Source organism: Platichthys flesus, chromosome 2 (genome assembly GCF_949316205.1).
Source record: "Platichthys flesus chromosome 2, fPlaFle2.1, whole genome shotgun sequence".
Lineage (NCBI taxonomy): Eukaryota > Metazoa > Chordata > Actinopteri > Pleuronectiformes > Pleuronectidae > Platichthys > Platichthys flesus.
Window position 1 is genome coordinate 16,586,332 of NC_084946.1, and position 18,559 is coordinate 16,604,890.

The following is an 18,559-nucleotide window of genomic DNA, read 5'->3' on the forward strand; positions in this document are numbered from 1 at the left end:
GGGCACATATATCAGCCATATGTATGCAGTGTCTTGTTTTTAAGAGTTGTTGCATTAAAATCTTCCCTACACACTCACATATCCATAAAACTTGCAAACATGAATGTTATAGAGTTTAAATGGGAATTAAGGTCATGAGAGAAGCACAAGGAAAAAATGATAGAAGCGCAACTTTAAACATCCTCGCAAACCAGCGACAAAAATACAAACACCTGGAAGTCTATTAGGTCCAACTATTGCTAAAGTGCTAGAGCGTTACTGATTAAAAAAATCATTTGATGGTGCAGTTTGTGGTGTTGCTGAATTTTGAGGTATAATAACATATTTAATCCACACCATTTAATGAGTGACTAAGGAAAACATAAGTGGCTCAATCATCTTGTGCTAGACTGGCATGTAGAGTGCATTCCTCCGCCGAGGCCCCAACAGTCCCTTGTGCACACACACAAGATCCTTAAATATGCCTGCTTCTTCATCGAGAGCCATGTATGATAACCTGAGATATTTTAGATGACCCCTCCTTCTACAAAGTTTCATGGAAATGTGCCCAGTAATTTGTGCCCTGCTGAGAGACCGACAAACACAGAAGAATCCATCAGGTCAGTGAATTTCAGTCTGAGCCCAAATAATTGTGGACAGATAGTGTTTACTGCAGCTAAACAGGCTTTTATTTCCATTGTTAACATTAAAATGTTATTGATAATTATAACTATAAGAACAACTACAAGTATTTTCTTTATAAATGTGACATTTAAATATACAGCTATTGTTACCGATAACCAGTTCTATATTGAAGTGTTGATATCTTTGAGGCCCCAAATAACATTGAAAGAAAAGATCAATTGATAAGCAAGTTAAGATTTTATTTCGAGACAATATATATATAAAAAAAATCTGTTAAGAGCTTTTAGATTATTCTGCAGCCTTCCTCCCTCGTTTCCCGGTCACTCTTGGGGCTGGGTCGTCGCTGATCGGTTCAGTCGCCTTGCTCTTAGAAACCTTTCCTGCCTTTGCCTCCTTGGTGACCTTTGCCTCCTTGGTGACCTTTGCCTCCTTGGTGACCTTTGCCTCCTTGGTGACCTTTGCCTTCTTTGTTTTGGTTATATCCGAGTCTTCCTTGACATCCTCCTTCTCGACAGCTTTTTTAGCCTTTGGCTTCTTTGCTGGAGCAGGCTTTGTGGTGGTAGAAGCGTCTTCGTCCTTCGACTTTTTGGGAGGTTTGGTGTCCTGAAATGAAAATTTATTTGTTACCCAAGTCATTAGGAATCATAACAGGCAACCCACAGCAAGTTAACAAAGTGTCAAGAATAATTTCAGCCATCAAAAGAAGAGAAGTACATAAAACCCTACACAATAGAATTTATAGACGACAATCTGACATCTCTAATCCACAGATTGAGCATTAAAAGATCATCTCACCTCCTTTGACTTTGCAGGTTCCTTGGCGGGCGACTTGGTGGGCGTCTTGGCGGGCGACTTGGCGACAGCTTTTTTCTTGGCACCTGTAAGAATTGACAGGACATTTAATATCACCACCTACACGAGTGATCCACCTGTGTCAGTGTCACCAGTCTATTTTCACCTGCTTTTGGGGATTTCTTCTTGGCTGCATCTTTGACTGGTTTTGGAGCCTTCTGCACATTAGGATCCGTATTCTCAGTTTTGGACTTCTTGACTATTGGTGCAAGCTTAAGACATGACAGCAAATTAAACCTCGTTAATGACGCAATTTGACCCGATTTAATGAAGGCGATGAACTGACAGCTTACCCTGAATTTACCCATCGCGCCTGTGGCGACACTGGAGTTGGCAGGACGCACCAGCGTGCCAGTCTCGATCCCCTTCTTCAGGGCTCTGCGCACGAAGTGCTTCAACCTCACCAAATCCACAGAGGGGTAAGTCTGTTTAATGTAATTCTGTATGGCTTGGGAGGAGACCCCTTTGCGCGAGTCCAGCTCGTTGAGCGCCTCTTTCACCATAATGAACGTGGATGGATGAGTTGCAATTTTACGCACAACAGCAGCATCTAGAGAACAAACGATTTGTTGATACATTTACATGAGAGGGATGGTTCAAACACTGGCCACACAGCAGCAGCATAAACTAAATATTAGTAATTGGCGTTTGCACAGACCTGATTTAGCTTCGACTTGCTCCTCCTCCACAGGCGCATCGCCGGATGATGGCGCCGGCGCAACAGCAGAGTCCGCTGCTGGCTTTTTAGGAGGCATCGTAACAGTAGCAGAATATTAAAACAAAAACAGGACTCACAGAGCACACTCCCCAAAGTGTAAAAGTACGCGACACGTGCTCCCTGTCGCTGCCGTCTCTGTCTTTATGCAGCTGCTTCCGGTCAAACGAGACCAGGTGCATCTCATCACGTCAGGTGCGATGCATCAGGGGTTGTCAATTACAGCCATCAGGGGACCGTGCTGACGTCACACCCCGTCCAACCTGGGCTGGAATCTTTCGGTGATTATATGTTTTACACCAATATTCTATATTTTTCAGTTTGGGATCAATAAGGTTTCATCAACCATGAATAAATCCATGTATGTATGTATGTATTTATGAGCTGAAATTGTACATCTGTATATCTGAGAACAACAAAACAACAATGCAGGACAAAGGTCCATCTTTCTATGAGGTTCGTCTCAAATGTGGTTTATTTTCAGCCCATTAAAACACATGAACCAGGTCGGCTAATCTAAACAGGATGTGTGTGGTAGATTCACTTCTCAGGCTGGCAGTGGTTTCCTCGTTCTGCAAAATGAAGAATCAGTCAGTGAAGTCTCAGTATTCAGACTCACAAGTATCTCTGAACCATCCTGGACAGCTTCGTCATGGTAGGACTGGTGTTGTTCGTCGTTCTCATCAGTGGGTAGACATTTTGTAATTATCAATGTTGGCTATTATATTGTTGTTTTTGTTTCTGTTTGTTTATGAAACTACAGTATCACTTATTATTGCATCTATTTTATTTCCAGCAGGTTCCTTTCATGAGATTCAAATGCAAGGTCAGAGTCTGATCTTTTACATTTCACGTTCAGCTCGTCTATTTTCACTGTATCTAAAGTTTATTATGAGCTGTTATTAATTTGACTGTTTTTAATCAGTTTGCTTGTACAATATAATTTCTTTACTTCATTTACCTCATGACATTAATGTTACTACTAAGAGCTAAATATAACCAAATGTTTTTCTTTACCCTCTCAGCTCTTCTTCCACCTAAACTGGTAGTGAGTACATCAGTGATCACAGAGACAGACACAGTCACACTGGACTGTCAGTGTCCAACTAATATGTCTAAGTGTTATTTCGATACTGTGGGAGGACAAACCAAAATGTCCTCATGTCAGAAGACACTGTCAGGGAGCGAGCTGCTGCTGATGGCAGGTCAGAGTTCCCCTGCTGAGATTAAAGTGAACTGTTTTTACACTGTAAAGGATGGAGATGTAGATCGTCCGTCTCTACACAGTGAAAATTCCTCCATCACCATACACAGTGAGTTACTTTACTTTTACTTTTACTGTGTGTGAATGAATGAGGGATAAACAACCATTCAACAACTTATTTTCCCATTACTCAAGTTTTGTCATTTTGATAAGTAAATACTTTTTGTTCAGGTTCTTGATTTTAAATGATTGTTTAACAGTACTCACACTATTATTGTGTGTATATGATTGGTGCATCACAAAGTACACGCTTTATCTTTTGATACCTACTCAAAATATTGCACAAATTCGCTGTCCCACACATTTGTCTACAACGAGACTGATCCTTGTCTTTATTCCATAGGACCTCCTACTTCAACTCCTTTTATGTCTACAAAAGGTAATAAAATCACATTTTACTTTTTTCCAAGCATTACATTTAAATATATGATTCTTCATTCACCAGGTCTGACTATCAGCACATCGAGGAACGCTACAGAAAATGTTGTTTTTTCTTCGCCAACGCCAGTGAGACTAGGTGACAAAATCACTTCTCTCAAAGACTCACAAAGAAAAATATAGTAGACTGTGACAAAAGAAAAGAAATGTCTTAATATTTCATTTTAATATTTCTTTATTTTTGCTTTCAAGAATTCATCTTCCTTTTGCTTTTGTGCCAGGAGTTTGACTGATTCTTGTTTCCTCTGAAACAGACATGATGAAGTGGACACTGGTGGCAGTGGCAGTTACAGCTGCTTTTGGAATCACTGTGTGTGTCATCAAACTGGGACTGACCCTTCTCTGCCCCACAAGAAGAAGTGGTGAGGACTGTGTCATTTTACTGTTTATGTCCAGTTAATATACACGTACATACTTGAAGTATGTAAATAATGTTGGTCTTTTAAAATCTATATCAGACACATCTAGGTTCAATGTTTCTGTCATCTTTTACACTCACAGGTACCGAGAGACCGAACAGACAAGTGCCTCAAAATGAACAAGTAAGATATGGCTGCTATAGAGGTTTATAGATGTCATAAGAGCACTCAGAGTTGGTATCTTTCTTTTCTAGTTGGACATTTATCACCTGTACGACACCATCTCCGAGGAGCCGTCTGCATCAGCCCCAAACGACATGGTGTACAGCACCTTGCAGCCGGTTTAGAGGAAGACACAGGAGACTGCCCACAGATCTGTTTTTAAACCATGTGTAATTTTCGCCTCGTCTATCATAAAGCATTTTATGATCTAATACTGAGAGACAATTAAATGGTTTAATATACGTGATCTGGTGATACTCAGGGACCAGTAGGTTTCTCAAAACCTCACTCATTCACATATTCTTGTTAGCTTTTTGTTTCATTTTTAATAAAATAGTTTTGAGAAGTAAACTGTCACATCTCTAGACTCAACGTCCACTTTCTTTTTTACAGCTGAATTGTCTTTGTCCACAGTGACAGGATCAGAGGATGTGATTATCAGGTGCAGTCAGGTTTAAGTTCTGCTTGACCGTCTGTAACAACAAGGAGAAGACTGATCCAATGTAACAGACACTTGTTTATGTCGTGACAAAGAAGCAACAGGTTGATGGGAGTGAGAAGTTGTGGCTTGTTGTGGAGAAGCTGTGGTTGTCTGCTTGCTTTTAATGGCAGTTCTCAGAAACCTAAACAAAGCTGGTGAGAACTAAGTTGATCATAAAATAATAAAACCTTGATGTTTACATCAGTTTTCACTGTTTAATAATGAAGTGTAGAATGGCACCTAACCTTATCGTAACCTCAACCTTCGACTAAGTTTTCACCCTCACATAGAATGATTTTAGCCTGGATGCCAGACGAGTTTAGCCCCGCCCACAATATTTGAGTCTGGAGTAGCTCCGTTGGGGAGAGATTATGCCCGAACAGAAACTGTTCGGAACAATCATATTGTCAGGGCGGGCTTTATACGATGATGGACAGATGATCAACAGTAACGTAATCAACCACGTCATCAAAGTGCCCTTGGGTTGAATTCATTTTCAACAAACATGCCTGCAGCTGGAGAGCTGAGATGTGTAGATGCTGCCATTGAGTCTGTTTTAGAAGACATCGACAGCGCATTCATTTTGAAAGAGGAACAGAGAACGTGGAGGCGACGCCAAAGCACCGCGCCTCGGCTGTTCACACCGGACGCTGAAGCGACGCTGAACCGCCGGGCAGCGCTAATAATATCACCCGTTGATCCAGTAGTACCATTGGGTGTCGAGGGTAAATTACGTATTCTCCACTCAAGCCTATGTGGAGAGTACGTAGCCCCCCCCCCCTCTCTCTTTTTATCTTTATAACTGCTTGTGTGGCTGTAGTGGATGGGCAGAGGGGGACATTTAATAATGTCATTAGTAAAATTAAAACTCCTGGACAACAGAAGAGGAATTAAAAGTATGGGATGCAAAGTTGACGTCTCTCTCTTTCAGAATTGTGACATTTCCTCAAACCGTGTAAACATTGAGGTAAGGTGAAGGTTAATTTGTTACTTACAGTTGCAATCATAAATATTCAACCCCCCAAAGATATTAAGGATTTATAAATTTGTTTTTTTCAAAGAGCAAGATTCTGCTTCAGATGCCTTCTTTATTAGTTGAGTGATACATAAAATCAGCACAGAAAATGCATGATGTAGTATTTGTGTGTAACAGTATATTTTGTTAAGATAGACATGTCACAATTATTGAACCCCTTTATAATATTGTTGTTTTTAAAGCTGTCTGACACTTTTTATGGCCTAAAGTGGAGTTGAAACATAATTAAGCCTTTAGGAACTCTATAATGATCCTTCATTTGCTTCAGCTGGGATGCATATATAAACCGAACCGTTGAAGGTATTCAAGGTGAGGTGCATCATGGGAAAGACAAAGGAGCTTGCACAAAAGCTGGGAGAGGAGATTATTTCATCAAACCTGAAGGGCCTTGGGTATAAGAAGATTTCCCAAAAATGTATATTCCAAGAGACACCATTGGGAGCATTATAAGGAAGTTTAAAACTTATTTAGCAGCTTCAAGTTGCATGGCCGTGGAAGAAAGCCAAACATTTCATCAAGGACCCTCAGCAACTTAGTCAGAACAACCAGGAGAAACCCCTTTGTGACTGCAAGACACCTTCAGGATGACCTGATGAAGGCTGGTACAAGCGCTTCAGTGGCAACTATAAGACGTGCACTGAATAAACAAGGACTTCCAAGACACACTCAGCTCTTGACCTCAAGGAACATCAAAGTCGACTAGAAAATGCCAGGAGGAATTTGGATTAGACGAGTGAGTTTTGGGTGACAGCTCTATGGATTGATGAAACCAAACTAGAACTATTTGGACATATGGACCAGCGGTATGTCTGGCATGCAAAAGGCCAGGCTTATGACCATAAGAATACCATCCTCAAGGTCAAGCCTGACGGTGGGTCATTGATGATGTTGGGTTGTTTTTCTGCGGCAGGAACTGGGAATCTTGATTGTGTACCTGGCATCATGGATTCTCAGAAATTCCAGGCCATTTTAAGGAGGAATGTGATGCCTTCTGTTGACAAATTAAATCTTGGTGATCATTGGACTCTCCAGAAAGACAATGATCCAAAGCCCACCTCCAAGTCAAGCAAAGCTTGGTTGAGAAAAATATCCTGTAACATCCTGGAGTGACCGTCTCAGTCACCAGATTTAAATCTGATTGAAAATCTTCGGTGGGATTTAAGGAGGGTAGTTGCAGCACAGAAGCCATCAAACATCACTGAGCTAGAGGCTTTTGCACGTGAGGAATTGGCAAAGATTCCGATCAAGAGGTGTATGAAGCTTGTCGGCACTTACCGAAAACGTTTGTTAGAAGTTATAAAAGCTAGAGGATGCACCACAAAGTACTGAGGCTGGGGATTGAATAATACTGAACATGCACATGTGTTAAAAGAGTTACATTTTCCAATTGAACTTCAAAGTTAAGTCAACTTCTGTTGTCAAAATAACTCAAATATGTACCAATAAATATCTTTTGTTGTTTAATGAGGTTTTTTTGTAATTTATTGTCATTATCTGTCATCCACATCACTATAATGTCTTTTGAGGGGAGGGGTTGAATAATTCAGATTGCAACTGTATATCATATATGGGAATTATTAGAAGCTATTATGATCCTATGTTTAACCCTATATGGTATAAAATGTCCTTTGATCCTTTGATCCTTTGATACATTGATCTGAACAAACCTCACTTGCTTCCTTGATCCTGAGATGAGCAGCTGCACTTTTCAAGACTTCGTAGCAAACTCTGCGATGGACAGAAAATACAGCAAGGTGAGATCATTTGACTTTAACTGTCCATTGCACTGTTATTTATTATAATATATTCATGTTTGGGCTAAAGCTCAAATACATTTTCACAAAGTTTGTTTAGTAATTGCATCACAATTTGAGCTTCTGATATCCAGTGAGCCATATAAATATTAATAATACTCTAATTCTACAAATCAAATAATCATAATACGATTTTTTATTTATAAAGTTTAAAACACATACAGAAAGTATTGATTTTGAGGTAGCAGTTGTTTTTGTTGCGCACATGTTTTAAAAAAAAACGATAATTTAGAATGATAATGTTTGTACCGAAGCTAAAAGGTAAACAAAAGAGAGATGTGCACTATTTATTTTACGGTTGAGGGGCAAAGGGCTCAGTCAAAAAGAGGATAATAAGCTGATGTTAAAAATGACGATAGCAACAACTGTTTAACAGAGTTCCCAATTATTCAATCAACTGAGCACTGCAAGAAGTCAGGGAGACTCCGACATGGTGAAGAAGATCCAAGACAAGCTGAAAACATTGAACGAGGAGAAAAAACGACTTTCCCAACTGAGGACGACAGAGTGCGGCCTGAAGATCACCATCCCTCCCATTGCCATGTCCAGGAATCGACCTGCTCCTAAAGCAACGACTGAGGATTACCACAACACGGACCCTTTAACCCGGAAAAAGACCAGGCCCATGTTGATCACAAGCCTGAAAAACTAGTCCGTCCGTAAAAGAGTTTACACTGAGCTGGACTTGAGGTACGGCCCTGGATTCCAACCAGAGAATGAGGGCTGAGCTCCCCCACCATTCTGCCACCACCTCCCATATATGTCACTTGAATATGTCACTCTATTTACACTTTAATTAAATGATCTTAGTCAACATATTGTTGTGATTCGTTTTGTGTGACTCCTGCTGGCGATGATTCACTCTGACAACTGAAAGTTTCCAAAAATCCAGTACCAGACGGACTGTACTTCATAAGTTATCTTAGTTTATTCAACACTCAAGAGTCTTTATGGTCATATATAGTAAAACAGACAATCCTCCAAATACAAATAAATAAAATGCCAATAAAGATCAACTTATTAATATCGATTTAAAATATGATTTATACCTGTGTTCTACACACTAAACGTGCAGATAGTGTTGGTTTTATTTCACGTCAAGCACACCCTGAGGTTAATGGTCTCCTGGATGAAATGGACAATGTGCTGGCTCTATTTAAAAGCTCGTCGTCCGTTGCGCCACCTACTGTTCTTGCGCCAAATTGTTTTCAGCAACAGAGAACTATAAATCAAAAAGTGTCTGTCCGTCCGTCTGTAACGGACTCGGAGAAGCTTAAATTGGCCTTAATTAAATAACTCACAATGCGTCGCTTAACATACCTCACATACTACGTTGCTCTGATTGGTTGAAGGTCTATCTAATTGAGACAAGAGGTATTTTTTTTCTGACTCGGTTGAAACACGCCCCATAATCACAGCCCAATGGAGCGGTATCAGACTCACATTCTGACTAGAATTGTGAGTATGACAACGTCAGGCTAGAATGATTTATGTTCAGAGGAAATACTTCATCTGTCCACGAGATGGCCCTGCTGTGCCTATGTAAACAGGTTTATGTCCCTGCAACATTACACACACACATACACACAAACACACACAATGTTTGAGAAAGTAACGCACGCTGTAAATTAGGTAAAATATTTCTTTGTATTTGTATTGTATCACCTGTGTTGTTTTGTTGCGTCTCTGCTTGGGTCACCAGTTACTTTAATGGAATAAGTTCTGCTCTAAATTGAGCAAGGCCTTGGAGCTGGTTCAGGCAACCAACTCCAGCTGCGCGCCTCCAATCTTGTCACACACACCAGGCGACACACCTCACTCTCAACAATCATCTCTAACACATTATATTATATAATAAGGCTGTCTCTTTAAGCAGAGAAAATCCCCCCTCTCTCCCTTTGCTTGCTCTGCTGCTGTGTCAGTATTGCTGGCCATTGCTTCAGCCCCTCCACCAGCCCAGCATTCACCTGTAAGCTCCAACAGGGGGGGGCTCATCAATCCCATCATATCTATGTAATCACTTCGGGGGGGAATGACTATGTCGGAGCCTAGACTCCAAACACTAACACGTTCTACTGTTGCAAAATACATTTGAACGTGAGTTGTCTGACTGAACGCTGTTTACCCCTGAGGCTCCAGAAGTGTTTTGTGGACTCAAACACTTCCCCAACCCCTTCATCGGCATCGTGGTGAGAATAGTGAATATATATTTCTTGGTGAACTGTCCCTTTAAGGGTTATTTGTATAAACTGTGTGTCTTTCATTCAATGGACCTGAGTATGTCAGTGTGGTCTCACACATAAAAATGTACAAACACACAGGTAACAGTATGCAGGTATATTGTCATACCTCATGGTGGAACTCATGACAGTATTTAGGTTTCTTTCTGTACTTCTGAAACTTCAGTCTGTCACATCTCAGGGACTCGTTGTTTTCAAAGGTGTCTTGGAAAAAAAAGTGAAATCGAATAGAATTTAGTTTAAAACCTCTGTGATGCGTCAGGGGTTGTCAATTACAGCAATCAGGGGACCGTGCTGACGTCACTCCATGTCCAACCTGGGCTGGAATCTGTTAATGCTTATATCAATAAGGTAAATCCAACCATGAATACATGTATGTAGGTAGGTAGGTATGTGTGTATGTATGTATGTCTGTGTGTATAGGATATTGTATATCTGTATATCTGGGAACAACATCACAATAATGCAGGACAAAGGTCCATCTTTCTATGAGGTTCGTCTCTAATGTAGTTTATTTTCAGCCCATTAAAACACATGCACCAGGTTGGCTAATCTAAACAGGATGTGTGTGGTAGATTCACTTCTCAGGCTGGCAGTGGTTTCCTCGTTCTGCAAAATGAAGAATCAGTCAGTGAGGTCTCAGTATTCAGACTCACAAGTATCTCTGAACCATTCTGGACAGCTTCGTCATGGTAGGACTGGTGTTGTTCGTCGTTCTCATCAGTGGGTAGACATTTTGTAATTATCAATGTTGGCTATTATATTGTTGTTTTTGTTCCTGTTTGTTTATGAGACTACAGTATCACTTATTATTGCATCTATTTTATTTCCAGCAGGTTCCTTTCATGAGATTCAAGGTCAGAGTCTGATCTTTTACATTTCACATTCAGCTCTTCTGTTTTCACTGTATCTAAAGTTTATTGTGAGCTATTATTAAGTTCACCATTTTCAATCAGTTTGCTTGTACATAATCATTTATTTTCTTAATATACTTTATGACATTAATGTTACTACTGAGATCTTAATATAACTAAATGTTTTTCTTTACCCTCTCAGCTCTTCTTGCACCTAAACTGGTAGTGAGTACATCAGTGATCACAGAGACAGACACAGTCACACTGGACTGTCAGTGTCCACCTGGTGTGTTTCAGTGTAATTTCTACACTGAGGGTGGACCAACCCAAATGTCCTCATGTCAGAAGACACTGTCAGGGAGCGAGCTGCTGCTGATGGCAGGTCAGATTTCCCCCTCTGAGGTTAAAGTGAGATGTTTTTACACTGTAATGTCTGGAAATGGACATTCTTCGTCTCCACACAGTGACATATCCTCCATCACCATACAGAGTGAGTTACTTTACTTTTGCTTTTACTGTGTGTGAATGAATGAGGGAAGAGAAACAACCATTCAACTACTTGTTTCCCCATAACTCAAGTTTTCTCACTTTGATAAGTAAAGTTTTCTTTCTCAGGTTCTAGATTTTGAATGTTTTGTACTACAGTATGCATAATATTATTGTGTGTATATGATTGAGACATCTTAATGTACACACTGCATCATTTTATGTCTGCTCAAAATATTGCACAAATTTGCTGTCCCACACATTCGTCTACAAAGGAAACTGATCCATCATCTTCACTTTATCACTTCAGTCTGTCACATTTCAGGGACTTGTTGTGTTCTAAGGTGTAAAGAAAAAAAAGAAAAACCAAACAGAACTAAGTTTAAAACTTCTCTAACCTGCATCACGACTCATTTAGGCTGATGTGAAACTGAACACTCGAGTCGTACATCTCCAAAAATAACCCTAAAGAAAAAATGCAGCTCCGCTCAGTCAGTATTTCTATTATGAAACAAACGACATATTGAAAGCTTCCACTTATCAAATGTTAGTGTTTCCTTTAGAAAGGATATAAATGATTTGGATTGGATCCATGGTTACTGGAGGAGAACTGCTGCAGTCACACTTATTGTCCACAACAACCATGAAGAGGTTGCTGCTGGGAATCTGCTAAATCTAAAAAGACCTGCAGCCACACGTACACACACACACACACACACACACACACACACACACACGGCTTAATATGGATGGATATCAAGGAATTGATTGTTGATATTGGAGTCAATAATCTGAAATGGCCTGCAGCAGTACCTGATGCAGCCCTCACAGTCGATGTTGCCTATTGTTTCTTTGATGGTGCGTTCAGAGACAAAAGCAGGGTTCTCTGTGTCACATGGAAGCATCATGGTTTTACCCCGAGACCTCTGAGCTGAATGTGGGACAAAGAAAACTGAACTTTGAGAAACACTATGTACACGTGTGAAAGGTTTCAAAGGTTCAGTGTGTAAGATTTAGGTGAAAGGGATCTGTTGGTTGAAATTTAACTACAATTACCTTTGTGATGTTTTCACTAGTGTCTCATCTAAATTGTATGAATTATTTTTTTCTTCCCTAGAATGGTCCCTTGTTTTTTAAAGTAGTCCAACCTGGATCATCTAAACACCTTTGAAGTTTTTATCACAACCGAAGAATCCCACAGGTTCTCTTGCTTTGAGGGGAGGGTGAGGTGAGGGGAAATCAGCTGCAACTGGAGACTTCACCACTAGATATCACTAAACTCTACACACTGAACCTTTAAAGAAGTCACACAGCTAAGAAGTGTGTAATTTACATGGTCGTTGTGGTTTCTATGTTCTGCACAATGACAATTCGGTACGTGAAGTCTCAGTATTCAGACTCACAAGTATCTCTGAACCATTCTGGACAGCTTCGTCATGGTAGGACTGGTGTTGTTCGTCGTTCTCATCAGTGGGTAGACATTTTGTAATTATCAATGTTGGCTACTATATTGTTATTTTTGTTTCTGTTTGATTATGAAACTACACTATCACTTATTATTGCATTTATTTTATTTCCAGCAGGTTCCTTTCATGAGATTCAAATTCAAGGTTAGAGTCTGATCTTTTACATTTCACATTCAGCTTGTCTGTTTTTCACTGTATCTAAAGTTTATTGTGAGCTGTTATTAATTTGACCATTTTTAATCAGTTTGTTTGTACAGTATAATTTTTTTTCTTCATTTACCTCATGACATTAATGTAAATACTAAGAGCTTAATATAACTAAACGTTTTTTCTTTACCCTCTCAGCTCTTCTTCCAGCTAAACTGGTAGCGAGTAAACTGTTGATCACAGAGACAGACACAGTCACACTGAACTGTCAGTGTCCAACTGTTGCATTTCAGTGTTATTTCTACACTGAGGGAGGACCAACCCAAATGTCCTCATGTCAGAAGACACTGTCAGGGAGTGAGCTGCTGCTGATGGCAGGTCAGAGTTCCCCCTCTGAGGTTAAAGTGAGATGTTTTTACACTGTAAGGTCTGGAGATGTAGATCCTCCATCTCCACACAGTGAAATATCCTCCATTACCATACAGAGTGAGTTACTTTACTATTTACTTTTACTATGTGTGAATGAGTGAGGGAAGAGAAACAACCATTGAACAATGTCTTTTCCCATAACTCAAGTTTTGTCACTTTGATAATTAATTTAGTTTAGGTCAGGTTCTTGTTTAAATGTTTTGTATTTCAGTATTCACAATATTGTTGAGTGTATATGATTTGTGCATCACAAAGTACACACTGCATCTTTTGATACCTGCTAAAAATATTGCAGAAATACGCTGTCCCACACATTTGTCTACAAGGAAACTGATCCATCATCTTCACTTCATCACTTCAGTCCGTCACATTTCAGGGACCGTGTGTTCTAAGGTGTAAAGAAAAAAAAAAACCCAATCCAAACAGAGCGAAGTTTAAAACTTCTCTAACCTGCATCATGACTCATTTTGGATGATGTGAAACTGAACACTCGAATCGTACAACTCCAAAAGTAACCCCAAAGAAAATATGCAGCTCCGCTCAGTCAGTATTTTTATTATGAAACAAACCAAACATTCAAAGCTTCCACTTATCAAATATTTGTGTTTCCTTACATTAGTTTCCATATTAGTGTCAGCTCTTCTGTTGTCACTGTATCTAAAGTTTATTGTGAGCCGTTATTAATTTGAACGTTTTAAATCAGTTTGCTTGTACAATATCGTTTCTTTACCACATTTAGTTTATGACAGTAATGTAATTACTAAGAGCTAAATATAACTAAATGTTTTTCTTTACCCTCTCAGCTCTTCTTCCACCTAAACTGGTAGCGAGTAAACTGGTGATCACAGAGACAGACACAGTCACACTGGACTGTCAGTATCCATCTGTTAAGTATCAGTGTTATTTCTACACTGAGGGAGGACAAACCAAAATGTCCTCATGTCAGAAGACACTGTCAGGGAGGGAGCTGCTGCTGATGGCAGGTCAGAGTTCCCCTGCTGAGGTTAAAGTGAGATGTTTTTACACTGTAAAGTATGGAGAAAATCATCGTCCGTCTCCACACAGTGAAATATCCTCAATCACCATACAGAGTGAGTTACTTTACTTTTACTTTAACAGTTGAGAATGAAAGAGGGAAGAGAAACAACCAATCAACAACTTCTTTTCCAATAACTCAAGTTTGTCATTTTGATAAGTAAAGATGTTTTGCTCAGGTTATAGATTTTAAATGTTTTGTTTAACAGTACTCACAGTATAATTTTGTGTGTATGATTGGTGCATCACAAAGTACACGCTGCATCTTTTGATACCTGCTCAAAATATTTCCCAAATTCGCTGTCTACAAAGGAGACTGATCCTTTTTTTTATTTAATAGGAACTCCTACTTCAACTCCTGTTATGTCTACAAAAGGCAATAAAATCACATTTGACTTTTTTTTCTCAAGCATTACATTTGAATATATTAATCTTCATTCACCAGGTCTGACTGTCAGCACATCGAGGAACGCTGGGGAACATGCTGTTATTTCTTCGCAAACGCCAGGGAGACTAGGTGACAAAATCACTTCTCCCAAAGACTCACAAAGAAAAATATAGTAGACTGTGACAAAGGACGAGAAAAGGAAATATCTAAATATTTCCTTTGAATTTTTATTTATTTTTGCCTTCAAGTAACACTTGCCTCCAGAATTCATCTCCCTTTTGCATTTGTGCCAGGAGTTTGACTAATTCTTGTTTCCACTGCAACAGACATGAGGAAGTGGACACTGGTGGCACTGGCAGTTACAGGTGCTTTTGGAATCACTGTGTGTGTCATCAAACTGGGACTGACCTTTCTCTGCCCCACAAGAAGAAGTGGTGAGGACTGTGTCCTTTTACTGTGCATGTCCAGTTAATATACATGCGGATACTTGAAGTATGTTAATAATGTAGATCTTTTAAAATCTATATCAGACACATCTAGGTTCAATGTTTCTGTCATCTTACACACTCAGGTACCGAGAGACCGAACAGACAAGAGCCTAAAAATGAACAAGTAAGTGAGACATGAGTCACAGTATAAGATATGTTTGATATAGAGATTTATAGATGTCCTAAGAGCGCTCAGAGTCAGTCTCTTTCTTTTCCAGTCGGTCATTTATCACCTGTACGACACCATCTCAGAGGAGCCGTCTGCATCAGCCCCAAACGACATGGTGTACAGCACCTTGCAGCCGGTTTAGAGGAAGACACAGGAGACTGCCCACAGATCTGTTTTTAAATCATCTGTTATTTTTGCCTCGTCTATCATAAAGCATTTTATGATCTTATACTGAGAGAAAATAATGTGGGTTAATTTACGTGATCTGGGGATAATCAGTGACCAGTGGGTCGAGGTTAATGGGTGTAACTCTGAACCTTGTTGATTACTGATTACTGCATTCTACCTGAACAGGCACCTGCTGTGATCTTCATACACAAATTGAAGTGTTTGATTGGACTTTCCTTAAATAACTTTCAATTTAAAAAAATGTTCTTTCTTAGATTGGGGTCAGAGGATTTTGCATCTTGTTAATCCCTATGAGGCAAATTGTGATGTGTGAATATGTTCTATACAAATAAACTTTGATTGATGAATACATACATGCAACTGGTTTCTGGCACATCCGGGTTTCTCAAAACCTCAATCATTCACACAATCTTATTGGCTTTTTGTTTCATTTTTAATAAAACTGTTTTGAGAAGTAAACTGTCACATCTCTAGACTCAACGTCCACTTTCTTTTTTACAGCTGAATTGTCTTTTTCCACAGTGACATGATCAGAGGATGTGATTATCAGGTGCAGTCAGGTTTAAGTTCTGCTTGACCATCTGTAACAACAAGCAGAAGACAGATCAAATGTAATAGACACTTGTTTATGTCGTGACAAAGAAGCAACACGTCGATTGGAGTAAGAAGTTGTGGCTGGTTGTGGAGAAGCTTTGGTTGTCTGCTTGCTTTTAATGGCAGTTCTCAGAAACCTAAACAAATCTGGTGAGAACTAAGTTGATTAAAATAATAAAACCTTAATGTTTACATCAGTGTTCACTGTTTAATAATGAAGTGTAGAATGGCACCTAACCTTATCGTAACGTCAACCATCGACTAAGTCTTCACTCTAACATGGAGTGATTTATGTTCAGAGGAAATACTTCATCTGTCCACGAGATGGCCCTGCTGTGCCCATGTAAACAGGTTCATGTCCCTGCAACATTAGTTACACACACACACATACACACAAACACACACAATGTTTGAGAAAATAACACCCAGTTGTATTTGTATTGTATCATTTCTGTCGTTTTATTACGTCTCTTCTTTGGTCACCAGTTACTTCAATTGGATTGGATTCTGCTCTAAATGGAGCGAGGCCTTGGAGCTGGTTCAGGAAGCCAACTCGAGCTGCGCTGCTCCAATCATATCACATGCACCAGGCGACACACCTCACTCTCCACAATCATCTCTGATACAATTATATTAAACAATAAGGCTGTCTATTTAAGCAGAGAAAATCCCCCCTCTCTCCCTTTGCTTACTCTGCTGCTGCCAATTGATTCAGCCCCTCCAACAGCCCGTCATATCTATGTAACCATATGGGGGAATGACTAAGACGGCGCTTTGACTCCAAACACTAACATGTTCTACTGTTGCAATAAACATTTGAACGTGAGTTGTCTGACTGAACGCTGTTTACCCCTGAGACTCCAGAAGTGTTTTTTGGACTCAAACACTTCCCCCACCCCTTCATCGGCATCGTGGTGAGAAGAGGAGTGAATTTACATTTCTGGGTGAACAATCCCTTTAAGGATTATTTGTATAAACTGTGTGTCTTTCATTCAATGGGTCTGATTATTTCAGTGTGGTCTCACATGTACAAAAGTACACACACACAGGAAACAGTATGCAGGTATGTTGTCATACCTCATGGTGGAACGGTTGGCAGGATTCAGGTTTCTTTCTGTTCTTCTGAAACTTCAGTCTGTCACATTTCAGGGAGTCGTTGTGCTCAAAGGTGTTTTAAAAAAAAAAAAAAAAACCCGAACAGAGCCAAGTTTAAAACTTCTCTAACCTGCATCATGACTTGTTTAGGCTGATGTGAAACTGAACACTCGAGTCGTACAACTCCAAAAATAACCCCAAAGACAAAAAGCATCTGTTCTCAGTCAGTATTTCCATTATGAAACAAACAACATATTTAAAGCTTCAACTTTTCAATTATTAGTGTTTCCTTTAGAAAGGATATAAATGATTTGGCCACTTCGGGCGGTGTGGCCTAGGGGGTAAAGGGGTCCTTCTCCAACAAGAAGGTTGCCGGTTCAAACCCCACTCTTCCCCATCTGCATGCCGAAGTGTCCTTGGCAAGATACTGAACCCCTAATTGGCCCCTCATAAATGTTGAGTGTACTAATTGTAAGTCGCTTTGGACAAAAGCGTCAGCCAAATGACATGTAACGTAATTTGGATTTGATCCATGGTTACTGGAGGATACACTTATTGTCCACAGCAACCATGAAGAGGTTGCTGCTGGAAAATCTCCTAAATCCAAACAGACCTGCAGCAACAAACACAGACACACACACACACACACACACACACAAACACAGACACACACAGCTTAATATGGATGGATATTAAGGAATTGATTGTTGATATTGGAGTCAATAATCTGAAATGGCCTGCAGCAGTACCTGATGCAGCCCTCACAGTCGATGTTGCCTGTTGTTTCTTTGATGGTGCGTTCAGAGACAAAAGCAGGGTACTCTGTGTCACATGGAACCATCATGGTTTTACCCCGAGACCTCTGAGCTGAATGTGGGACAAAGAAAACTGAACTTGGTGAAACACTATGTACACGTGTGAATGGTTTTAAAGTTTCAGTGTGTAAGATTTAGGTGAAAGGGATCTAAATTGTATGAATTGTTGTTTTCTTCCCTAGAATGGTCCCTTGATATTTGTTATATTTCATATTTACAGGGAGCAGGTCCTCTCTACACAGGCTGTCATATTTTTTACAGTAGTCCAAACTGGATAATCTAAACACATTTGGAGTTTTTATCACAGCTGAAGGCTCCCAAAGGTTCTCTTGCTTTGAAGGGGAGGGTTAGGTGAGGGG

At 39.8% G+C, this 18,559-nt stretch overlaps 1 protein-coding gene across 1 annotated transcript; it reads right to left on the reverse strand.

Moving 5' to 3' along the window:
• Positions 1-842: 842 nt before the first annotated feature.
• LOC133973848 (protein B4) lies at positions 843-2,362 on the reverse strand. The gene is made up of 5 exons (XM_062411919.1): positions 2,135-2,362; positions 1,770-2,026; positions 1,583-1,688; positions 1,420-1,502; positions 843-1,227 (listed from the first exon to the last, which is right to left on the reverse strand). The coding sequence occupies exons 1-5, from the start codon at positions 2,229-2,231 to the stop codon at positions 913-915; spliced, it is 858 nt and encodes a 285-aa protein (XP_062267903.1). The 5' UTR covers positions 2,232-2,362; the 3' UTR covers positions 843-912.
• Between the last annotated feature and the right edge of the window lie 16,197 nt (positions 2,363-18,559).